This window comes from Myxocyprinus asiaticus, chromosome 10, assembly GCF_019703515.2.
Source record: "Myxocyprinus asiaticus isolate MX2 ecotype Aquarium Trade chromosome 10, UBuf_Myxa_2, whole genome shotgun sequence".
NCBI lineage: Eukaryota > Metazoa > Chordata > Actinopteri > Cypriniformes > Catostomidae > Myxocyprinus > Myxocyprinus asiaticus.
Window position 1 is genome coordinate 20,085,491 of NC_059353.1, and position 21,991 is coordinate 20,107,481.

At 38.4% G+C, this 21,991-nt stretch overlaps 1 protein-coding gene across 5 annotated transcripts in view; it reads left to right on the forward strand.

Moving 5' to 3' along the window:
* LOC127446773 (mannosyl-oligosaccharide 1,2-alpha-mannosidase IB) overlaps positions 1 to 20,412 on the forward strand; it is a 146,281-nt gene extending 125,869 nt beyond the window's left edge. For all 5 annotated transcript variants that reach the window (XM_051707965.1, XM_051707968.1, XM_051707967.1 and 2 more), the window contains 5 exons: positions 10,688 to 10,803; positions 10,900 to 11,119; positions 12,121 to 12,293; positions 17,475 to 17,590; positions 18,234 to 20,412. In XM_051707965.1, the coding sequence (XP_051563925.1) occupies positions 10,688 to 10,803; positions 10,900 to 11,119; positions 12,121 to 12,293; positions 17,475 to 17,590; positions 18,234 to 18,366 (758 nt within the window). In that variant the 3' untranslated portion in view covers positions 18,367 to 20,412. The remainder of the gene's footprint in view (positions 1 to 10,687; positions 10,804 to 10,899; positions 11,120 to 12,120; positions 12,294 to 17,474; positions 17,591 to 18,233) is intronic.
* The last annotated feature ends 1,579 nt before the right edge of the window (positions 20,413 to 21,991 follow it).

The following is a 21,991-nucleotide window of genomic DNA, read 5'->3' on the forward strand; positions in this document are numbered from 1 at the left end:
CCACTGCGCTTGTGCAGTGTTTATACAGGCAGATGATTTTCATAATCCCTCTGCCGGGGTTTATTACTCTATAAATGTGAATGACAACAGAATGACAGCTTATCTTTTTCTTTTTATAGAGATAAGATGTGAAGTTTATTTCTTTATTAGTAATTATGTGTAGTGAAAACACTCCACTGTGTTTTAACTGACTTAATTACTGAGAGAAATGTGGGTTTAATTAGTACCCTGTGTCTAAAGGCTAAACCTGATCGACCCACTGTGAGCACGCGCACACACACACACACACACACACAACACGCATTCTAAATTCCAGAGTTGTGTGTTTGTGTGTGTCCAAAGGGGTTGAATGTAATTAAGGTGCACTAGAGATCTATTTTCTAAATGAAAACTTGGCATGAGTGACAGGCCATTAAAGTAGAGCATTATTTCCCCATCCACACTGCATCTGCCCTTACCTCTCACTCTCACACAATACTGCCAAAGCATTAACAAACAATAAAAAAAAAAAATTATAATAAGGTGCAAGTAATGGTAATAAAAATAAGAAGTGTACAATATATAGTATACAATAACAGTAGTGATGTTATTGCATAAAAATAAAATACCAGTAAAAATACTATATTATTCTGTTGTACAGAGAACTCTTGAATATGGTGATCAAAGCAGTGATTGGTTTCTGAGGGTGTGCAGTTAAACACCCAAAAATGAAAATTCTCTCATTATTCACTTACCCTGATACCATCCCAGATGTGTATGACTGTCTTTCTTCAGCAGAACACAAATGAAGATTTTTAGAAGAAGATAGAGCTCTGTCAGGTCCTTTTAATGGATGTACACGGGTGCCAGCACTTTGACGGTCCAAAGTCACATTTAGGCATCATAGAAGTAATCCACACGACTCAAGTTGATCAATTAATGTCTTCTGAAGTGAATCGATCCCATTGTGTAAAAAAAAAAAATAGTTAATTAAAATGTTATTAACTTCCTGCCAGCAGCTGACGCGAAGCGTGACATAAGCGCGTTGGCGAGTTCACGAGAGAATTCGGAAGCGCTGCTTATTTACAACAGAAGAATGAATGTCACACGAGAGTTTGGCCATTTCAAACTGCATCAGAGCCCTGGATGGAAGTGCAGATTTAAAGTTAAATATGTTTTAATTATCGACTTGTTTCTAACATAGACCTATCGATTCGCTTCAGAAGACATTCATTGATTGATTGGAGTCGTGTGCATTACTTTTTTGCTGCCTAAAAGTGACTTTTGGACCATCAAAGTGCTGGCATCCATGTACATGCATTATAAGGACCTGACAGAGCTCTATCTTAAAATCTTCATTTGTGTTCTGCTGAAGAAAGACAACCCAGGTTGTCATACAACCTGGGATGTCATCATGGTAAGTGAATAATGAGAGAATTTTCGTTTTTGGGTGAACTATTGCTTTAAAATATATATAGTTTGAATGAAGCATATGATTATCTTCTGCTAAACAGGAAAAATGTGGAATGTGGTTTGAAAGTTTTTCAAAAGTATTTCTCACTTATTTCTCTAAACTTGTAACATTGAAGGAGAAAGTGTGCCTCTGTCTCAACCTCACCATTGTCTGTCCATGACTTGTCTGCTTACTGACAGTGAAGCCTCTTTGCAGAGCTTTCCTCTCTGGAGTTCTGATTCTTACTTTTATCAACCCTGTTGTTGTTTTTTATTCAAAGACTTGGAATGCATTTACTTTAGAGCTGGAGACCGTTAGGGAATTGTTTTTGATTGGCACAAGTGAAACGAGAACAGGCCCAAAGGCTTTATGGAAGTCTGACTGGGATTTTAAGTTTGTGAGTCTGAAACGTCAACTTTGTTTTATTTCATGTCTCACTGCGCAGCAGCCTTGGCGTTTAATCCACTTAAATGGATAGTTCACCCAAAATGAAAATTATCTCCCATATGCGTATGACTTTCTTTCTTCTAACCCTAGCTCTGTAGGTCCAGACAATGCTGGTGAATGGTGATCAGGCCTTTGAAGCTCCAAATAGGAGATGAAGCAAGCATAAAAGTCATCCATAAGACTCCAGTGGTTTAATCGATGTCTTCTGAAGTGATCCAGTTTGACTGGGTGAGAACAGACCAAAATTTAACTCCTTTTTCACTGTACATCTTGTCATTGCAGTCACTAGGCACGATCATGATTTCAAGCTCAATTACATTATCGTCAAGGAAGCTGCAGATGTCAAGATTTATAGTGAAAAAGGAGTTATACACTGATCAGCCACAACATTAAAACCACTGACAGGTGAATTTAATAACATTGATAATCTCGTTACAATGGCACCTGTCAAGGGGTGGGATATATTAGGCAGCAAGTGAACAATCTGTTCTTGAATTTCATGTGTTGGAATCAGGAAAAATGGGCAAGCGTAAGGATCTGAGCGGCTTTGACAAGGGCCAAATTGTGATTGCTGGACGACTGGGTCAGAGCATCTCCAAAATGCCAGGTGTTCCCGGTATGCAGTGGTTAGTACCTGCCAAAAGTGGTCCAAGGAAGGACAACCGGTGAACCGGCGATAGGCTCATTGATGCGTGTGGGGAGCGAAGGCTAGCCCGTTTGATCCGATCCCACAGAAGAGCTACTGTAGCACAAATTGCTGATAAAACTTAATGCTGACTATGATAGAAAGGTGTCAGAACACAGTGCATCCCAGCTTGCTGCGTATGGGGCTGCACAGCCGCAGACCGGTCAGAGTGCCCATGCTGAACCCTGTCCACTGCCGAAAGCGCCTACAATTGGCACGTGAGCGTCAGAACTGGACCATGGAACAATGGAAGAAGGTGGCCTGGTCTGATGAATAATGTTTTATTTTAGATCATGTGGACGGCCGGGTGCGTGTGCGTCATTTACGTGGGGAAGAGATGACAGCAGGATGCACCGTGGGAAGAAGGCAGGCCGGCGGAGGCAGTGTGATGCTCTGGACAATGTTCTGCTGGGAAACCTTGGGTCCTGGCATTCATGTTGGTGTTACTTTGACACGTACCACCTACGTAAAAATTGTTGTAGACCACATACACCCCTTCATGGCAACGGTATTCCCTGATGGCAGTGGCCTCTTTCAGCAGGATAATGCTCCCTGCCACAATGCAAAAATTATTCAGGAATGGTTTGAGGGACATGACAAAGAGTTCAAGGTGTTCAAGGCCTCCAAATTCCCCAGATTCCACAGGACACTTTCAGAGGTCTTGTGGAGTCCATGCCTCGATGGGTCAGAGCTGTTTTGGTGGCATGAGGGGGACTTGCACGATATTAGGCAGGTGGTTTTTATGTTGTGGCTGATCATTGTATTTTGGTCTGTTCTCACCCAGAACCCACTGAATCGCTTCAGAAGGATTGAACCACTGGAGTCCTATGGATTACTTTTATGCTGACTTTATCTGCTTTTTGGAGCTTCAAAGGTCTGATCACCATTCAGTTGCATTGTATGGATCAACAGAGCTGAAATCTTCTGCTGAACACAAATTAAGATTTTTAGAAGAAAGAAAGTCATACACATCTTAGATGGCATGAGGGTGAGTAAATGATGAGAGAATTTTCATTTTTGGGTAAACTATCCCTTTAATCACTGTCAGTATTGTTTTTGTTTTGTAATAAATTCTATCACCCTCCTTTCTGTTCCTCAGACACATTCACCTCTACCAGGTCTCTCTCTCTCTTTTACCTTTTTAAGTTCCTTTGCTTCCCTGCATCTGTGCTGCTTGTTTCCCTTTCTTTCTGTTGCTTTCACCCTGTCAAACTCACTGTCAGGATCCACATATTCTGTCTGAACTTTTTCCTCTTATACTTTTGCCCTTTGCATTCCAAACACTCTGTCTAGCTCTGTCCAGATTGTGTTATGAACCTAAGTCAGGGTGGATGCCATATTTAATTTAATGTGAATGAAATTAAGGCTGTGAGGGATAGATGTGCAGTCCATTCAGTGGATCTAATAATTTAGATCCTGTCTAATTTTTTATAATCCCCCACACTCACTCTGTTTTATTCATGGTAAAGACTTAGTTTCATTGTTTATGAGCTGAACTATTGACACCGGACTGTTAATGTGTTTCTCATAACCTTCTTTTTATATTTTCAGTTAAATATGCCTTTTACTTGCCAAAATTCTGTTAGTGTTGCTTGCTAAGGTAGTGGTTCTTAAATTTTTTTTGGCCATGCCCCATTTGCACCAGGCCAGCACCTCATAACCATTAGCATAAAATACATATTTAAAGAGACACTGAGACAAAGTTAAGGGATCTCTCGTAAAGTGCCTCCGCCTTCTGCCTTGTTGTTGCATCATTGAGTTCTTTAGCTCTCCGTCTGTTTTTGAACCAGCGATTTTTAGCCGTGTCACTTGCGTGTTGACACCTCCCTTGTGTAAAACCATAACCTCCACATCTGTTCTTCACCCCCAGCCTCCTCTAAAGACCTTCTATATTAGATTTTGTCAGCTCATCTCATAAACAGTTAGCCCTGTTAGCACTCTCCTAACAGGCTAAATGCAAAACAGCTCGCTAGCCATGGCCGCTATGAGCTGTGACCGTGCTAATGGGCTCCTCCCTCGCTCCTCTATGTTGCTATATATATATATATATATATATATATATATATATATATATATATATATATACAGCTAGTATACAGTATACACTCCCCTACCTCCTGCATAAATCACACTGAGATTTCTGTCTGTTCCTCAGTTGGTTTAAACATGCTCTCTTAGCACACAAACAAACACACACCAAACAGCATCTTGTGATCATCGAATGCCTTTTGTACAAAGACGTTAACATGGTGAATGTCACAAATTTGATAATTTGATTAGTGACCTACAGGATTCCCATGGTCATGAAAAACCTGGAAATATAAGGGAATTTTAAAATTGTGTTTTATAGGCCTGGAAAAGTCATGGCAATTTCTTTATTGAATCTATATTCTTCTAGTGTTTCTGTGCTGTAAAATATTTCATGAGCTAGATATTGTAGAGTAAAATGTGCTTGTATGCCATAGTGAAAAGTCTAAATGATTAATTTACAGATTGCAAAAAAAAATGATGTATACAGTTATCTCAAATGCCTGGTAAGGTCATGGTATAGTCATGGAAATTCACTGGTAAAAAAGGGTGGGAACCCTGTGTAAAAATAACACCTCGCTGGCCCAATGGCAGAATCCAGCGAAGTGGTTAAGGTATCTGTGCCTTCTTATTTTTCATGCGCGTGTGGCTGTTGTTTAATTGCGTCTTTGATTTAGTTAAAACCGAATCTGACTTCATAAATAATTTAATCTGACTCCAATTTTATTAGACCTTGAATTTAGGTTGAGATTCCAATTATTGTTGATCATTAATTGAGATCTTATCTAGATTTGGATACTTGATTATTCTAGTCATTTCTATACTTTTAAATTGCACTCGTTAATTCGGAATTCTGTCGCTTAGGGCCTCATGTCGGCTGCATGCACTTGTCCCATGGTCACAAACTTGACACTGTGATCTTTAGCCAGAGGTAAATGACTAATACTATTTAGAATGATTACTACCATAGCTTATCTATTTCTAAATAGTAGTATGCTTAGTTCTATAGATTTGTATACACTTAATGTAATATTATCTCTAGACAGAGGTAAATGATTAATACTATTTGAACAAGACCAACCTAGTTTTGTTTAATTCTATAGTTTCCTATTACATTTAACTACAATAATATTAGCATTAAACAGGGGTCAAGACTAATACTATTTGGATGGGTCGATCAACATTAAATTGTCCCAAATAGTACTTTCTTTAGCCTTTACAGTCTTACACTTAACTAAAGCCAAATGGTCAATCAGGGAGCTAAGATCCCAGTTGATGTGCTTCATGCTCCATCAAGTACTGGGTCTTAGTATGTAATAACCCTGATCACAGATTTGCAGTTACATGAATTTAACGTAATCTACTAAAGCCAATATTTTCAGAATAAGTCAGAATAGAATCAAGTTTAACAATGTATTAGTCAGGTAACTATGTAACAAGCCAATTACATAATCAATTCAGAAATGATACAAAACATCTAATGCTCAAAGATTAATCTTAAGAGTAACAGATGCATACCTGACTTCAGCAAAGTACATAGTGTAAGCACCACAGGGATTTCTGGATACAGAAAATTCCAGTGAACAATGTGCTAAATTTTCTTAAATACCCAGACCACAACCAAATGGAATGACAATAAGAATTTGGGGATGAGTAGGGTTGGAAGTCCTTAGGTCACAACTTATCTGCATACAGGAGGTAGGCATGCCCCAAGAATTGGTCCAAATTCCTCTAAATTCTCAAAACTATGTTATGTATTTTACAGTTAAGGTAATGAGACCTTCGTACCAGTAACACTGAGACCTTTTCAAATTATATGAAACATGAATAGCCATACATATAATCAGACATTTGTTACCTACAAGATTTAAGTGTGTTTTGAGGTGATTTTGAACTGGGAGGGACAGGAGTGGGGAGGAGGAGAGAGAACAGATGTTAAAGACGTGAAAGTTTATATGCTGATTTTCTCAGAGAATATACATTTGCTCTTTGCCTCCCTGGGGAGTTCTCCCCTTTGAATGCAAACAACTTGGCACCCCGCCTTACACCTGGATCTAGAAATTGTGCAGAATTTTAAATGTATCCTCACGAGCACTACAGCGGAGTACATGTGCTAAACACCAAGCCACAGCTTCAACCTAGTTCTCTTTTATATATATATATATATATATATATATATATATATATATATATATATATATATATATGTGTGTGTGTGTGTGTGTGTGTGTGTGTGTGTGTATATGTATGTATGTATGTATGTATGTGTATATATATATATATGTGTGTGAGTGTGTGTATGTGTGTGTGTGTATATACAGGTCCATCTCAATAAATTAGAATGTCGTGGAAAAGTTCATTTATTTCAGTAATTCAACTCAAATTGTGAAACTCGTGTATTACGTTCCAGAAGGCCAACAATTCACTAAAAATGTTTTTTTTTATTGGTCTTATGATGTATTCTAATTTTTTGAGATAGTGAATTGGTGGGTTTTTGTTAAATGTGAGCCAAAATCATCACAATTAAAAGAACCAAAGACTTAAAATACTTCAGTCTGTGTGCATTGAATTTATTTAATACACGAGTTTCACAATTTGAGTTGAATTACTGAAATAAATGAACTTTTCCACGACATTCTAATTTATTGAGATGCACCTGTATATATATATATATATGTGTGTGTGTGTGTGTGTATAATATATATATATGTGTGTGTGTGTGTATAATATATATATATATATATATATATATATATATATATATATATATATATATATATATATATACTGTGTGTGTGTGTATATATGCCTTGCTTCTGTCAATGACTTCAACATTTCTGTCTTAATTTCTGCTGCTCACTCTGATAACTCGGCGCATATTGTTTACATGGTCTGTTGTAGGTACCCATTATGAGCCATTACCAGCACAAATGACTCCCCGCCTGTCAAACACACACGTTACACACACTCACACTGCAGAGTCATTAGCTCTATCAGAGTAGTACACACACTCAATGGCTGTGTTTGTTAGTGATTAGGTGTGTGCTGGTGTGTGTCCACGCTGAATGAACGGGGGCGAAAACATGCTCACTTCAGCGCATTTTTATTGTAAGGAGGGTCGGTGTCAAGCCTGAATACACTTTTATAGTGGCATTCAGGTACATTAAAAGACTGAGCTTTGAACAGAGATAAACAAAACTGAGTATAGATAGAATAATTCTAAGAATCACAGCTGGCCTTTCTTTGCTCCAATTGATTGCAATATTAAGAGTTTAGAAATAGAATTTGAATTAGGCTAGTTTCATCATTTTTAAGGATTTATTGACCTCAGAGTAGTCTACACCAAATAATAAATCAGTATAACACAGGAGCAGGAGTTCTGTATGTCCAGCTATCAGCATGCCTGTGATTACCTTGCATTGATGAGCAGTAATGCTGCAGCTGTTAGTTTAACTCTATTCCTCAGCTGTAGAGTGATAATATACAACAATTAGTTCCGGTCCTCTAATCTGATTGGATGAGAGATGTTCCTTGCGTGCTGATGTCTCTGAACAGCTGTAGTCAGACGCTTCACTCTTTGAATCACTCCGCTTTTGTTTGCAGCATTCTAAACTAATGTGTAAGAGCAGCGCAGATGTATAAAATGCTAGATATGCGTCTTTTCATTTTTCCTTGTGACATTAAAGATTTTAGCCAGCAGGTGGCGACAAAAGACAATTTTTGTGTGTAATGAGTGAGTTGAACTGACGTTCATTTCAGTCAGCGCTGCCAGTCAGCGAGCAGTTTCTTTGAAGTCATCGGCAATTGCCTCTCACTCTTTGATCGCTCGGATTTACTACTAGACTACAACTGGGAAATACAGCTTCAGCATTAAGGCTTATCACAGTTGAGAGACACAACAGACAAAGTAATCACACATGCTCAAGGTGCTTACCTACTGGACTTTCCGCATTGGGAGCAGAATTCAGATGTAAACAACATTCAACACGGTGGAGGAGAAAAACGAACCCTAACCACAAAATACTCAGGGAAGACTCTGCTCGGACGGCTATTTTTTACACAGAGAAAATTATCTTCAGCAAGCTGACTAACACTAAAGATGAGGAATAAAGTTAAACAGCTATAGCTTTACTGTTCATCTCATTCATTGGAAGGCGCGACAGACGCAGGTAATCGCTCTCTCTCCCTTTTCTCTCTCTCACACACACATACATACATGCTTGTAACTTGTTAGAAACAGCCCAAGCCACTGTTACTAGTTCTAAAGTGATGTTTTTGAATTAGTAACTGAAGCTTGGGCACATCTTTTGAACTAGCAATTGCAGATCCTGATCTGTGGCATAAGAAAGTAGTTCCATGCACAAATGCATTTTGTTTTTGTGACAGTCCTTAGTTTTTCCTCATTGTTTTATTTACTTGTTCGTTGTACTGTTGTATATAGGCAATATCATACTCACAATCATGCTGCATGGCCCTAAATCAGCACTGCTGTGATTACCTACGGCACTCGGCCTGCAGCCGAATAATAGCCTTGCTGATGTAGGGCCATACAGCACTCTTGCTCGTGTGATATTGCTTAAGTAATGTGCTCCTATTGTGGAGTGATACTGCCAAACGTGCTATCTGAATTATTTCAAAAATGTTCAAGTGATTTGTTGTCGGAGAGAAAACATGGAAAATGGCAGTTTTATTCTTGTATATTTCTTGTGGAACTCTTCTTTTTGACACTGACACAGAGTTTTCTCCTCCACTATGTTTAAAGTTCTTGTATTCTCCCAACTTGAAAACTTGTATCAGGTAGGTGCCCTGAGCGTTTTTGATTACTCCGTGTGTTGCGACTCTCAGCAGTAATGCTGAAGCTGTTAGTTTAACTCTATTTCTCAGCTACAGTGTAGTAGCAATCCAAGCAATCATGGACAATTCAGGATGACTTCAAAGAGATTTGACACTGTTCGTCAACGTAAGCTCAACTCGCTCATAGCTTAAGACAGTCTTTTATTGCCACCAGCTGGCTCAAATCTTTAATGTCACAGGGATGAATGAAAATTCACATATTTAGCTGCTCTTACACATCTGCACTGCTCTTACATGTTTGGAATGCCACGAACACCAGTGGAGTCATACAAACAGTAAAGTGTCCCAGTGCTAATGGTGTGAACTTTCAGTACTCTTGGAACACCTCTCGTCCAATCAGACTCGAGAACTGGAACTAACTGTTGTATAATTATTATTATTATTATTATTATTATTATTATTATTATTAAAAGAGTTCAGTAAAGGTGCATAAGGTGTTTTATTTCACTGACTCTCCTTATCACGTGTAAAGCAATAGAGCAACAAGTGACAAAAGCTAAAAATCTCCATGTCAGTTTTTGTCCTTACCTGCCGTTACCATAAGCAGTGAGCAACAGCACATTTTGTCAATCATTCGGTTTTGACACTTGTGATGCTCCACCCACAATGAAATCTAACTAATCCAAAACCTGCCCCACATAATTGTATATTAAAAGTGCTCTCAGTAATTTTTTTCCTCAATAAAATAAGTTTACTCTTAAAGAAGTGAATAGTACTTTTAAAAAAATCTGTTTAAAATCATGTACACTCACATTAGATGAAGAATACAGTCATATCAGTAACCTAATAAACTCAAACTGACTGAATGTTTTACTGTGGCATTGGTTACTAAAAACTTTTGCTTTTGCATGATGCTGCATCCACGCTGCTAGTTTTCATTTTTAAGGCTAAAGTAAACTTCGGTTTTCCACGTGCCACTTAATGTCGCACATAGTGTGCGTGGCGCATATTTAATCAACAGAACAGTATCTGTGCATGCCATCTGCCATAACGACTGCCATATTGACCAGTGCAACATAAACAAAAAACATTGTGACCACTTTTAAACACCAAATATGTTTGATTTTGCCGTGTTTCACAGGATTTCCTTGTTCAATGTGAACAGACAAATTACTTGATGCTGGAAACTTATCAGGCCACATATGGTTAGGACATGATGTATGATGTAGTATTGTTCAGGAAGACGATCAAGATCCAGCTAAATAAACTTTGTTTAACCTTGTTTCTCTCTCACTCTGCAGATCACACCTCTGTGGGTGGCTTGGGCGATAGTTTCTATGAATACCTGTTGAAGGCCTGGCTCATGTCCGACAAAACCGACACAGAGGCACGCAAGACCTACGACGATGCAATCGAGGTGAAGACTGCTGGTTGCTTTGACAACATGTTGTTTCATGCTGTGCCAGTGCATCTCTGTTCATTCTTTCATCCCCCTCTCTTTCTTCTCCTCCAGGCTATCGAGCGCCACCTCATCCGCAAGTCCAACGGCGGTCTTACTTTCATCGGGGAGTGGAAAAACGGCCACTTGGAGCGCAAGATGGGCCACCTGACCTGCTTTGCTGGGGGCATGTTTGCCCTGGGGGCTGATGGGTCACCGGATGATAAAGCTGGACACTATCTGCAGCTTGGAGCAGAGATCGCCCACACCTGCCATGAAAGCTACGATCGCACTGGTTAGTAAATAAGAAAGGGCAAGAGATAGACTAAGGGTATAAGAGGCATGAGATCTCTGGGCATTGTGACAATAGAATCATATAAAATTTGTTGCAGGGTGTGTTGCCATGGTAACAATACAGGTTATTTTGAAAGTGTGCCATTTCTTTTTCACACAATTTGACATTGATTGATCGATCGCAGCTCAGCCAAAGCGGGCTCTCAGACAGATGGCTTCACATCTACTATGAGGTTCAGTTTATTATATGGAGTGTATAAGGCACTTTTCACAAATATGGTACACTTTAGTGCCCCATAACCCTTTTAATGCATCAAAGGCACAAATTTCACGCTTCCTGTTGACAAAGATTAGACAAACTAGTATCTAAATAAAATTAAACTTGCAAATTAGCTAGTTTTAAACGCATCAAATGTCTGTGTACCCATCCCCCATCCCACCATAGGTATTGTTGAAGTCATAATTTTGATCTTTTAAAATTCATTCATTTATTTGTAGGAAAATTAAAATGTAATTAACTTATTTAATTAATTTAATAAAGTAATATTTAGCTGTCTCACATTTTTGCATGCAACCCTTTTTCTGCATGATGTTTCCCTATTACTAAATATGAAACATACTTCCACTTTATGACAACCAAGAATTAGCATTATTTGGATCATGTCTGTTTTTGCTTTGACTGCGTTCATCAAGCATAACCATTCAACCCTGTTACCCTGTTAAGAATAAAAATTATCAAGCATCATATATTTTTCATTAAAATAGATTCTGACATAGTATTAACAAATGTATTTATTTTTACAATTTATAAATTCTGTTTAATTTTTATGTTTATTTAGGGTTTTAAACTGTACTTTAATATGTCTCAAATGTTCTAATGTTGTTTAGGCTCCATTTGTTGAAAAAGGGGAAAAAAATACTACTATTTCAGAACCTATTTTTGTATCATATTCCTGAAAAATTAAATTAAACTTTTTATTTATTTTTATTTATTTTTGTCAGTGCTGAAGCTCGGACCAGAGGCCTTTAAGTTTGACAGCGGTCTGGAGGCAGTTGCTGTGAGACAGAATGAAAAATACTACATCCTCAGACCAGAGGTCATCGAGACTTACTGGTACATGTGGAGGTTCACCCACGATCCCAAGTACAGGCAGTGGGGCTGGGAGGCAGCACAGGTCAGGCTCTTTCTTCACAAACTAGATTTTTACATTTACCTAGAAAATGTAAGTGGTGCTTACCCATGCAAAAGGCAATGCACTATAATTGGGTGGTTGGTTGCCACAGCGTTTCTATGCAGTTGCAGATGTTTCTGAGTGTTTATTAACAGGTTACTTTGTGGTTACTAGTAGGGATGGACAGGATGATCAACTAGTTGTCCAGCAACTGACTAGTAGATTAGTGAGGTCAAGTAGTTTTTTTGCAGCGCAACTCTTGTTGTAGGTTTTTGCTTGTTTACAGTCTACCTGTAACTGCTGCTGGCACACTCAAACTCTATCTGAGAAGTTACATATTTAAAATACAGTGTGTCCCCTTTAAAACACAAATTAAATCTGTTTATTTTTAAGTACTATTTCTTTTGGGGGGGTTTTGTGCAATTTGTTGTAGATGTTTAACCTGTTTGTACATCTGAGTTACCCTGTTGAAGGGCTGTGCATTTTTGGATTTAGTGTGCACTCAGGGTCCAAAAGTAACAACCGGCAAGCGCCAAATGTGGGTAAATTTTCTGTTTGGCTGGTGAATTTTGCAGCGTCACACAGGCCACTCTGGCGGATGCTTTTTACCTTTCTATCAGTTTGTGTCAGCTTATTAAATAATGTTACACATTACAGTTTTGTCCTTAAGGGGGCTCTGCATCCAAACGCGAAACGGGGCCAAACGGGCGGTGATAAGCTGAAACGGGCTGCCGCGTTATGATGAACGGGCCGCGACTGGCGCTGCGATATGCTGAAGGGGTGCCGCGATATGTAGAAAAGGACAGCGACAAGTTAATTTTGGACACTGTGTGCACTTTTTTAATTATTCATGAAAATTAGCTAGTTTAAACACATCAAAGTTCTATATACCCATCCCATTCACATTCCACTTTATTGAAAAACAAATTATCTTGCGGCATAAGCATTGGAGATGGCATGTTAAGTTTTAATTTTAAAAAGGTGTCTTGAGACACCTGTGTTGTGTTCGATTCTGTTTGTTAAAATCCCCAAGCCTAAGTATGAGCATAAGTAATAGTGATGCTTGCCTTTGCTAACTGCTTCAATAACACAAACAAAAGTTTGTCGCACTTCTCTACGGACTGGGATCTCCAGCCATCAAGGCTCTGGCTTATATCAGAGACAGAATAAGGTCAGACGGCACAGGATGTTCTTCAGTACATCTAAACCCATATCTCATCCTTTGATATCCATCGCTGGTTACAATTCTGCTATCTCTGGCATCTTTTTGTTGCCCGTATTATTATTCTACCTCTCCATCCATCTCTTATTTTATCTGACTGTTTTACAGATTTGTCCTTCCCTCATTTTGATGTCAGTCCCTTCTAAAAGAAAACCACTCAAACCGGTTTCATGTCTTAAGCCCTGGGAATACTTTGTTTTTCTGCATTCCATATCAGATCACAGATGGTCGACCTGTTGCCTTTCAAAGTATACTCTTTTGACCGCAAGTGAATGCGAACGCGTTCGACGCATGTGCGCTAAGACTGCTTTGTGATACTTTTCTAGTACCGTCAATGAGAGGTGTATGCGCCGATGATGCACAGAGATGAGTACGGTCCACATGTTGAGAAAATCTGGGCCACACACACTGTGCTGATGACGAAATTGGCATCACGCATACTGTGCCCTTTATGATCAGCAACACTTACAACCGAAGTATACTTTGGCCTTTAGTTGGTCTCCCAGCCTGGACAGGCTGGTCTGTTTGCTGGTTTTAGAGACTTTTCCAAAGGTCAGTCTGGTAGGCCAGCCAGCTGATCAGCTAAACCATCTGAGCACCTGCTTGGGCAGGCTGAAATACTAGTTAGACCAGCTGAAGACCAGCTCAGCAAGGTTTGGAGACCAGATAGACCATCTTAAACCAGCTAAGACCAGTGAACCAGAATGGATTATGCTGTTTTGTCACAGGCTATTATTCTGGAGAGAGATGGGCTATAATGTTTGGGGAGTGATTTTGCATTTGTATTTTTATAACAATTTCACAAAAGTGATTTTAAAAACGGGTGTCTTTGTACCACTTTCACAATTTCTATTCCTCTTCATTTGGGTTGCTTTTGATGAGCTACTTGGTGCCTATGTGCTCTTTCTCTCCTTTCCTCCCACATTTTTACTTTCCCCATTTCTGTCAAAGGAAAAAGAGAGCAGAATAAAGCTCACTTGTTTCCTCGTCACCGAAGCGCCTTCGTTGCTTTGTTCTCTTATTTTATCATTTTCTGTCTTTCTCCAGCTCTCTCTCTCTGTGCAGCTCTTTATTTCTAGGATCTCAGGATCTTTTCATGTGTCTTTGTGTTTCTGGCATTGTTCTTTGCTTAGATAAAAAAATTTGTGTTGGTCAGTTTGGTGTCTCAGTTGTTCATCTCCAAAATCCTTTTTTACATTTACATGTATTCATTTGGCGGATGCGTTTATCCAAAATGACTTACAAAAGAGGAAAACAAAAGCGAATCATCTTAAGGAGACAGTGGTATGAAAAGTGCCATATTACAGTTTCACTAGCAATTTTTCCTGCTAGTTCTTATCTCCTCATCTGATGTAATGGGTCAGTTGGAGGTTAAACAAATAACTTTTTGTTTTTGTCTTTTTGATGTTAATCGGGTCATTTGGACTGCTATAGCGTTTGCAGAGATGTACACTGCATGGACAAAAGTATGTGAACACCTCCTAATTACTGGGTTTGGCTGTTTCAGCTACAGATGCATAAAATCAAGCATACAGACAAACATTTTAGAAGAATGGAATGTACAGTACCTTTTCAGTTACAGCATAAGGTTTGAGTTACTCAAGGGTTGCTCCATAAAATACCACCACTGTGACTCCACAAGACACTTAAACCTTAGGTCACTCCAGGGACACTGTCCCTTTAATATGTGTATTGTAAGGCAGTACATTGTAATGACTGGTTTATTTGTGTTACTGTTAAGAGCTCTCAGAATGTTGAGTTATAGTTGAATCAGTGTTAAAAGTCTTTGAACTTGTTCTCAAATCTGAAGATAAATGCAGAGTGAGTGTCTGTAACTCTCTATTGGGTAATGGGTTAATTGGAGGCTAGAGCAGCCCAGCTGCTGTTGTGTTGTACCAATGTGCGATGAGCTTACAGCGGAGCAGCTGCTCCAGGTAGGTGAGCACGCAATGTTTTCCTGGCACAGATGGCCTGCTTCCTCAGTCCGGCCTGCAGACGCTGGAGCTGTGAAAAGGAACGTTATTGGTTCTTGGGCAAAAGGGCCTGAGAAATAGAGTGGCTTCATGATTTCTATTTTTGGATTGTTGTTACTATGAGCACACCATAAAACATTGATTTGATTTGCAATTATAAAGTGGTGATAAGAATAGGTTTTTAGTTGATATTGCACATATAGACAATCTTTCTGAGCTATTCACCTTATTTTGCAATGCGTAAGCAAGCAAACTGCTGCATTTCCAGCAAGTATGAGAAAGTTCCTCTAGAAGGATAATAATACCAGAATTTAGTGATATGGGCTTATAAACTGTCACACAACTACAGGATGTACAGCAGAATAATATCCTAATGTCAGATAATATTGTGACATCAGCATTTATAGTAAAAGATTAAGTAAATCATTCACTTGTTGCTGGGTGTTGTTGTATTGAGGAGATGATAATAAAATCTGCTTCTTTCATTACCGAGAGTGTGACGGTGCAGTAGGCTATTTCTTGTCTCCATGTAAACCTCCATTCATGTACCTGCATAACCTCCGATGATGCCTGTATTTATTTATTTCCAAAGGTGATGTTTCATAAGCCGAATGCGAGATCTGCGTGTCTGTTTACCATACATCGCTAAGAAAGGGAGAATGCTCTCTGACAAGAACGGAGAATAATGCGTTTATTATTTTGCCAAGATGAAACAAGATGCAGTTTTGATGCAAAGCATTTTCCTAGTGGCTTTCTGCTCTCTTTCTCCTCTCTCCTGGTTGTGTAAAGTTTGTGGAAGCCATGACAGACAGAGCTGCTCAGAACTGTCCGTGTCAGCGCCATGATTTCTCATTCACTGATGCAGTTGTCTGCCTGTGCAACTGCGTGTGATAAACAATGGCAAAATGTGATAAACGGTAAAGCGATATGTGCTCCAAACTAATCAGGGGCAGGGCCAGAAGGGTGGCATGGGGTGGCAGCTGCCACCCTAAAAATGAGCTTTGCCACTCAATGTGCCTCACTAACTCTGCGCACCGTCTCCAGGACTCGAGTGGGGACAATGTCTTAACCCGTCCGTGTCACTCATGGTCCATAACAACGTTCCGCCCGTGTCTGGGAGGACACAGCATTCTGCCTAGTAGACAAATCCCACCCACCCCACCTCTTCTAAAACAGCAATTTTATCATGGTAAACGCATAGTTCATTCCAAAAGGATTGTTTATTGTAAAATATGTTGACGATTTGCGGACAGGCGGTTAGTTCATTGACCAATGAGCTGTTTCCTCACAAAAGCAGTTTATTCAGCACACTGAAGCATCTCATCCATAGACATCCATTAAAAAAAAACCCTGCATCTTATCTCCTTGCCTGTGTACCGCCCAAAGAATGTCCATGGGACCGCCGGGTAATGCTATTTTATGCTGAGTTTGTAGGCTTTCCTATGTAGAAGGGTTCTGACCAAAGAATACTTTGGCTTTTACCCTCACTGATATAACTGACATGCGCATTTAAAATCACATCTGTTGTGACTCGCACGTCTTCTGACAACTTTTACGTCAGTGGACAATTTACCATCATATATTTATCTATGATGTCTAGGATGAGTGTATGTGTCACCATGTTTTTTTTTTTTTTAGTGACACATACACTCACTGAGCTTTTTATTAGGAAAACTATGGTCCTAATTAAGTGCCCAACGTGGTCTTCTGCTGTTGTAGCCCATCATTCTGAGCTGCTATTCTGCTCACTACAATTACACAGAGGAGTTTTGTCACAAATATGAAGAGCAGCTAAATAATTGCTTTGTTATATGAATTTTTTTGTTTTTTTTCATATATTAATATCATGAAAAATACAGTATCATGGCCTAAATTTTCTCAATTTTCCTCTCCCAACATTGAGTGGTTATGTTTCTTGTATGTTGTAAGAATAATAATTATTATAATATTACTATGTGAATTTGCCATTCTTTTTTCGTCTTTTTACAGGCTATAGAAAAGTACTGCCGAGTTAGTGGAGGATTCTCTGGGGTTAAAGATGTCTACTCCTCCAACCCCACCTACGATGATGTCCAGCAAAGCTTCTTCCTGGCCGAAACTCTTAAGTAAATCTCCATGCATGTTCTTACACAATCTGCTGAAGCTGTGTTGCTATAGTAACATGAACTTTCTCAGTTCATAATGCTAATTCTCAAGCACTGATTGTATAATAATAGTGTAATGATGGTCTGTTAGTGCTTTAATGGTTAGCATAACTATTCAACATATGGTGAACACTGGAAAAAGCAGTTCATTTGTGGCTAAAGGCTGAAGAAATTGAGATTTGGAAAGCCTGCCGTATTTCATAGTGCTGCCACCTGCTGGGACCATTTGAACACTTTAGTTTAATTTCTTGGCTTTGAATTGCTGTAAAGGTGTACTAGGCCTTATAAGAGTCAGGGTCCCCATGGTCATGGAAAACCTTGAAATATCAAGGAATTTTAAAATGATTTTGGAACAAATTTTTGAATAGTCATGGAAATAAAAAAAAAATAAAAAAATCTCTTCTGAAATGAATGCAAATTATTCTAGTTATGCTTGGTTTTAAATAATTTCATCGACTAGAAGTTGCTCATTTTGATCACATTTGAAAAGTTCTTATCCAGTAATCACAAACAAATGGAAAAGTAATGGAAAAGCATTGGTCAAAAGGTGTAGAACAACCAAACAAATACAAGTTAATGCTGTAATTTCTCTGTGTTTTTGTAGGTATTTGTATCTGCTGTTCTCCAGCGATGAGTTGCTGCCACTTGAGAGCTGGGTCTTCAACACGGAGGCGCACCCTCTGCCTGTCCTACACCTTGGCAACATCACCCTACCTGGCAGTGAGACCCAGCGGTAGAGTGGACTCACTGAGGGGGCGCTCTCCCCCTCACTCACCCCTTTTCTACACACCTCCCTCCTTCTAAAAGACTGCATCCACCAGTGCAAAGGAGAGGAGAGATCTTTTCCCACCGACCACTTTCTCCTCTTAGGCTGTGAATGATCTGAGTGCAACAAAAAGAGGGGACCAGATTGACCCTTTTTACTCATCTATAAATGTCTCTCTTATATATTCTCTGAAGGACAGACTACCAGATAAGCTCACGGATTGATCACGTGACTCTCTTCTTGTGACTGGACAGAGTGCTGGTGTAAATGTGATCCTGTCCATTAGCAGACAAAGAGACCTTCTGAAATGTATGTGCGTTTTCTTTGCGGGGATGAATTTACGTTTCTTTTTTCCCAATTTGGCGGCATTTCCTGTGATCAACTCACTCAATCACTGCAAAATAGCAGATAAATGGCTCTCGGACCAGACTGCCTTTTGGAGACTCTCGCCCTCTGAGCTTTGTGCTGGAACTGATGTGCGGCGGGCTCCTGGGGGCGGCAGATGTTGGCAGTTGACCTCCTGTGAAAACTCTCTCCAGCTGAGGCTGAATTTAGGCCAGAGGCACCCAGGGATGTGTTGTCCTTTCCTCTTGCACCAGGATTTCTGTGTGTGCTGCTCTTGAAATATTCCGCTATCTCTCTAAACAATCTGATCCATGTTTCCGTCAGCTTGCAGTGCTTTCAGATTGTTGAGGTTATCTGGTAAAACGGCCCTCTAGTTATGTACATTTGCTGCTATTGAACAAATGCTGCCACCCGACATGTATCATCGGTTCATTCCAGAAACCTGCAATCCATTTCTCTCCATTCCCACCTTACTTTTTATCCCTCTTGTGAATTAAAGAAGGGATTCATTGGGCACTGGTTTGAAACAACATGAGTGAGTTGGAGTTTGGTTTGCCACAAAATTAACACCTGAAGCAGCTGTAGTTTTAAGAGAAGTCTTTCAACAACAGTTATCACAAATACCGGCCAACAGGAGGGTAGAGATTTAGATTTTCATAAAATATATTGTCCATGTCCTTGGCATGAATCTCAGATCAAATGAAAACAAATATCTAAACTGATGTTTGGTGCAAAATTGCATACAACTGTATAGTAGACTGGGATGTTTGAAGGATTTAGACTTCCAAACTGAGTTTAAAGACTTACCAGGCTGGAAAACAATTTCTCCATTATAAATTAGGTTTCCTGAAACACTATGGCCCACAGATAAACAGATTCAAGATTTGTAGATCTCAAGTAGCCTTATTCAAAGTTTGGTCAGTCAAATTTAATACCTGCAGCTAGTTGTGTTGGACATTTTTTTTGTTTTGTTTTATTTATTGGGGGGGGGGGTTGTGTTATTCAGTAACACATTCTCAGCACTATGCTTTCAAAATTATTTAAAAAAAAATTACCTCCCTAATTTTTAAAATGGCCATGCTAAAACTCTCTGTCTGAGAACATTTAATGTAGTAGACCAGAGATGAAAAAGCTAACTTTCTGAGCCGATGTATGATAGGTCATGAAGAAACTGAAAATAAATCTTTAAAAAATCTTTTTTTTTTTTTTTTCTCTCTAAATTCAAGCACCATTAACTGGGTGGATACTGGGTGTATATGTGGTGCACTATGTGATGTCATTGATTGGCCCTCCTGAAGTACCTCTTTCTTTCTCCTCCCATTTTTCCTCTCTAAAGCATCACCTTTTCTCATACCATTCTGGTCATGTCTACAAGAGGTACTGTATGTCCTTTCCTCCCATCTAGATGGCAGCATTGGGGTCCTGCTGGCACAGTATGTTTTCATTTCTTTCCTTTTCTCCTTGTAACATCCCTTTGACTAATGGCTAAAGAAGCCCGGGACAGCATTCATCCCTTCTGTTGTTGGGTGGATTTAAAAAAAAAAAAAAGCTGTGTTCTGTATTTGTATTTTTACTGACCAAAAAACATTCATTGTAAATATGTTTAAAATGCCACATAAATTCAATAAAGATGTTATAAAAAGCGAACGGAATAAAAAAAACAAAAAAACAAGCCTTTGTCAAGTTTTTTTTCTGACGGACTCCCTAGCGATATAAAGGATTTCACCACTTTGCTCCTTACCTGGCTGTCTGCTAGTAAAACTTAAAATCTACATTTACATTTTGGTCATTGGCAAAATATTGTGAAACAAAACCTTTTAAAAGGCATCTTCTATAACCTAATCTTTTATTAAATGGTTTGACTCTATATTGTTTTAAACATTTTTTTTTAGAAAATATTTTTAAATGTCAATTGCCTGGAAAAAAAACAAAACAAAACTTGTCTCCATCTGATCTACACAACTACTATAACATAAACAGCTATTTGTTTCTTTTTTACTCATTTTGTTTTCTCAGGTCAAGCAGTAATGTAAGGCCTAACAAGTGTGCAAAAAAAAATAAAATAATTGTTTGTCCCTTGATTTTATGTCATTGGTTTTATCAATGCTAAAAACTTGTATTTTGAAAAAAAAAAATAAAAGAAGAGGTCAAAGTTAAGTGGAAGAGGCGGCTGCTCAAATGTGCATAAGTAATTTTCTCACCATGTAAATTGTTTTTTAAAGATGACTTTTTTCACATTTTTTAAATATATATATATATATTTTTTCACAGAGTTCATTTAATTGGTGTTACGTTGTTTAATCTTCATGTGAAAGATTTTAATTGAAAAAAAACATTTGTTATGATTGATTGATTGATTTTAGTGTGATACATGGTGTATGTTTTGTGATGCTAATGACACCATCTTAGAAAACATCTTATAACCCTCCTATTGCGTTCAAAATCTGCATACACCTTTTGCATTTGTGGGTCAGTTTTGACCCGGTTGAGTTTTAAGCTTATAAAACATTCATAATCTAATTGTTTTCATCAAAAACCATATTGTAGCTCATTGTTAATTTCTTAGCTGTTCATGCATGTAAAAAGATCTATATTTTTGGCATGTTAACTGAAAAATATAAATGTTATGTATGTTTTTTTTTTTTTTTTTTTTTTTTTCAAAATATACATTAACTACAGCTAAACCAGTGTGATACATTTGAAGATATATTTTATATCAAGGTTTATAAGAAATTTCGTTTGTATATAACATTGTAATAAATTTATATAAATAGTTAAATTGAGAATTTCTAGTAATTCACCTATTAACTTCCATATGAATTAATTATCCATTATTTCTGAAAAACAACTCTGTAGTCAAAATCTACACAACCAAATAACATTTTTCCAACCAAACATCATCAAAACAAATATACAGCACAATCTGTACTTCCATACAATATTTTTATACAAAATGTATTCGGTTTATTGCCTGGACTGCTGAATGTTAATGTGTGAATATCTGCAAGCTGTTTCATTATCAGATCAATCTGTAGAGGGTGACAGAGTAAACAGTGGACTTTTATTCCTTCAACCCTAATTCAGACTATGTATGCTTGAACTTTTACTCATGCCACACTTCCCTTTAGGCAGTTTTTCTTTGATATTTTGTTTGTTACATCTGTTTTGTCAGTCCCATTTTGAGGCAAAAAAAAGTGTGTGACAGAGTATGGGAACAAGGCAAAATGTAAGTAAAGTATTTTTAAGAAAAA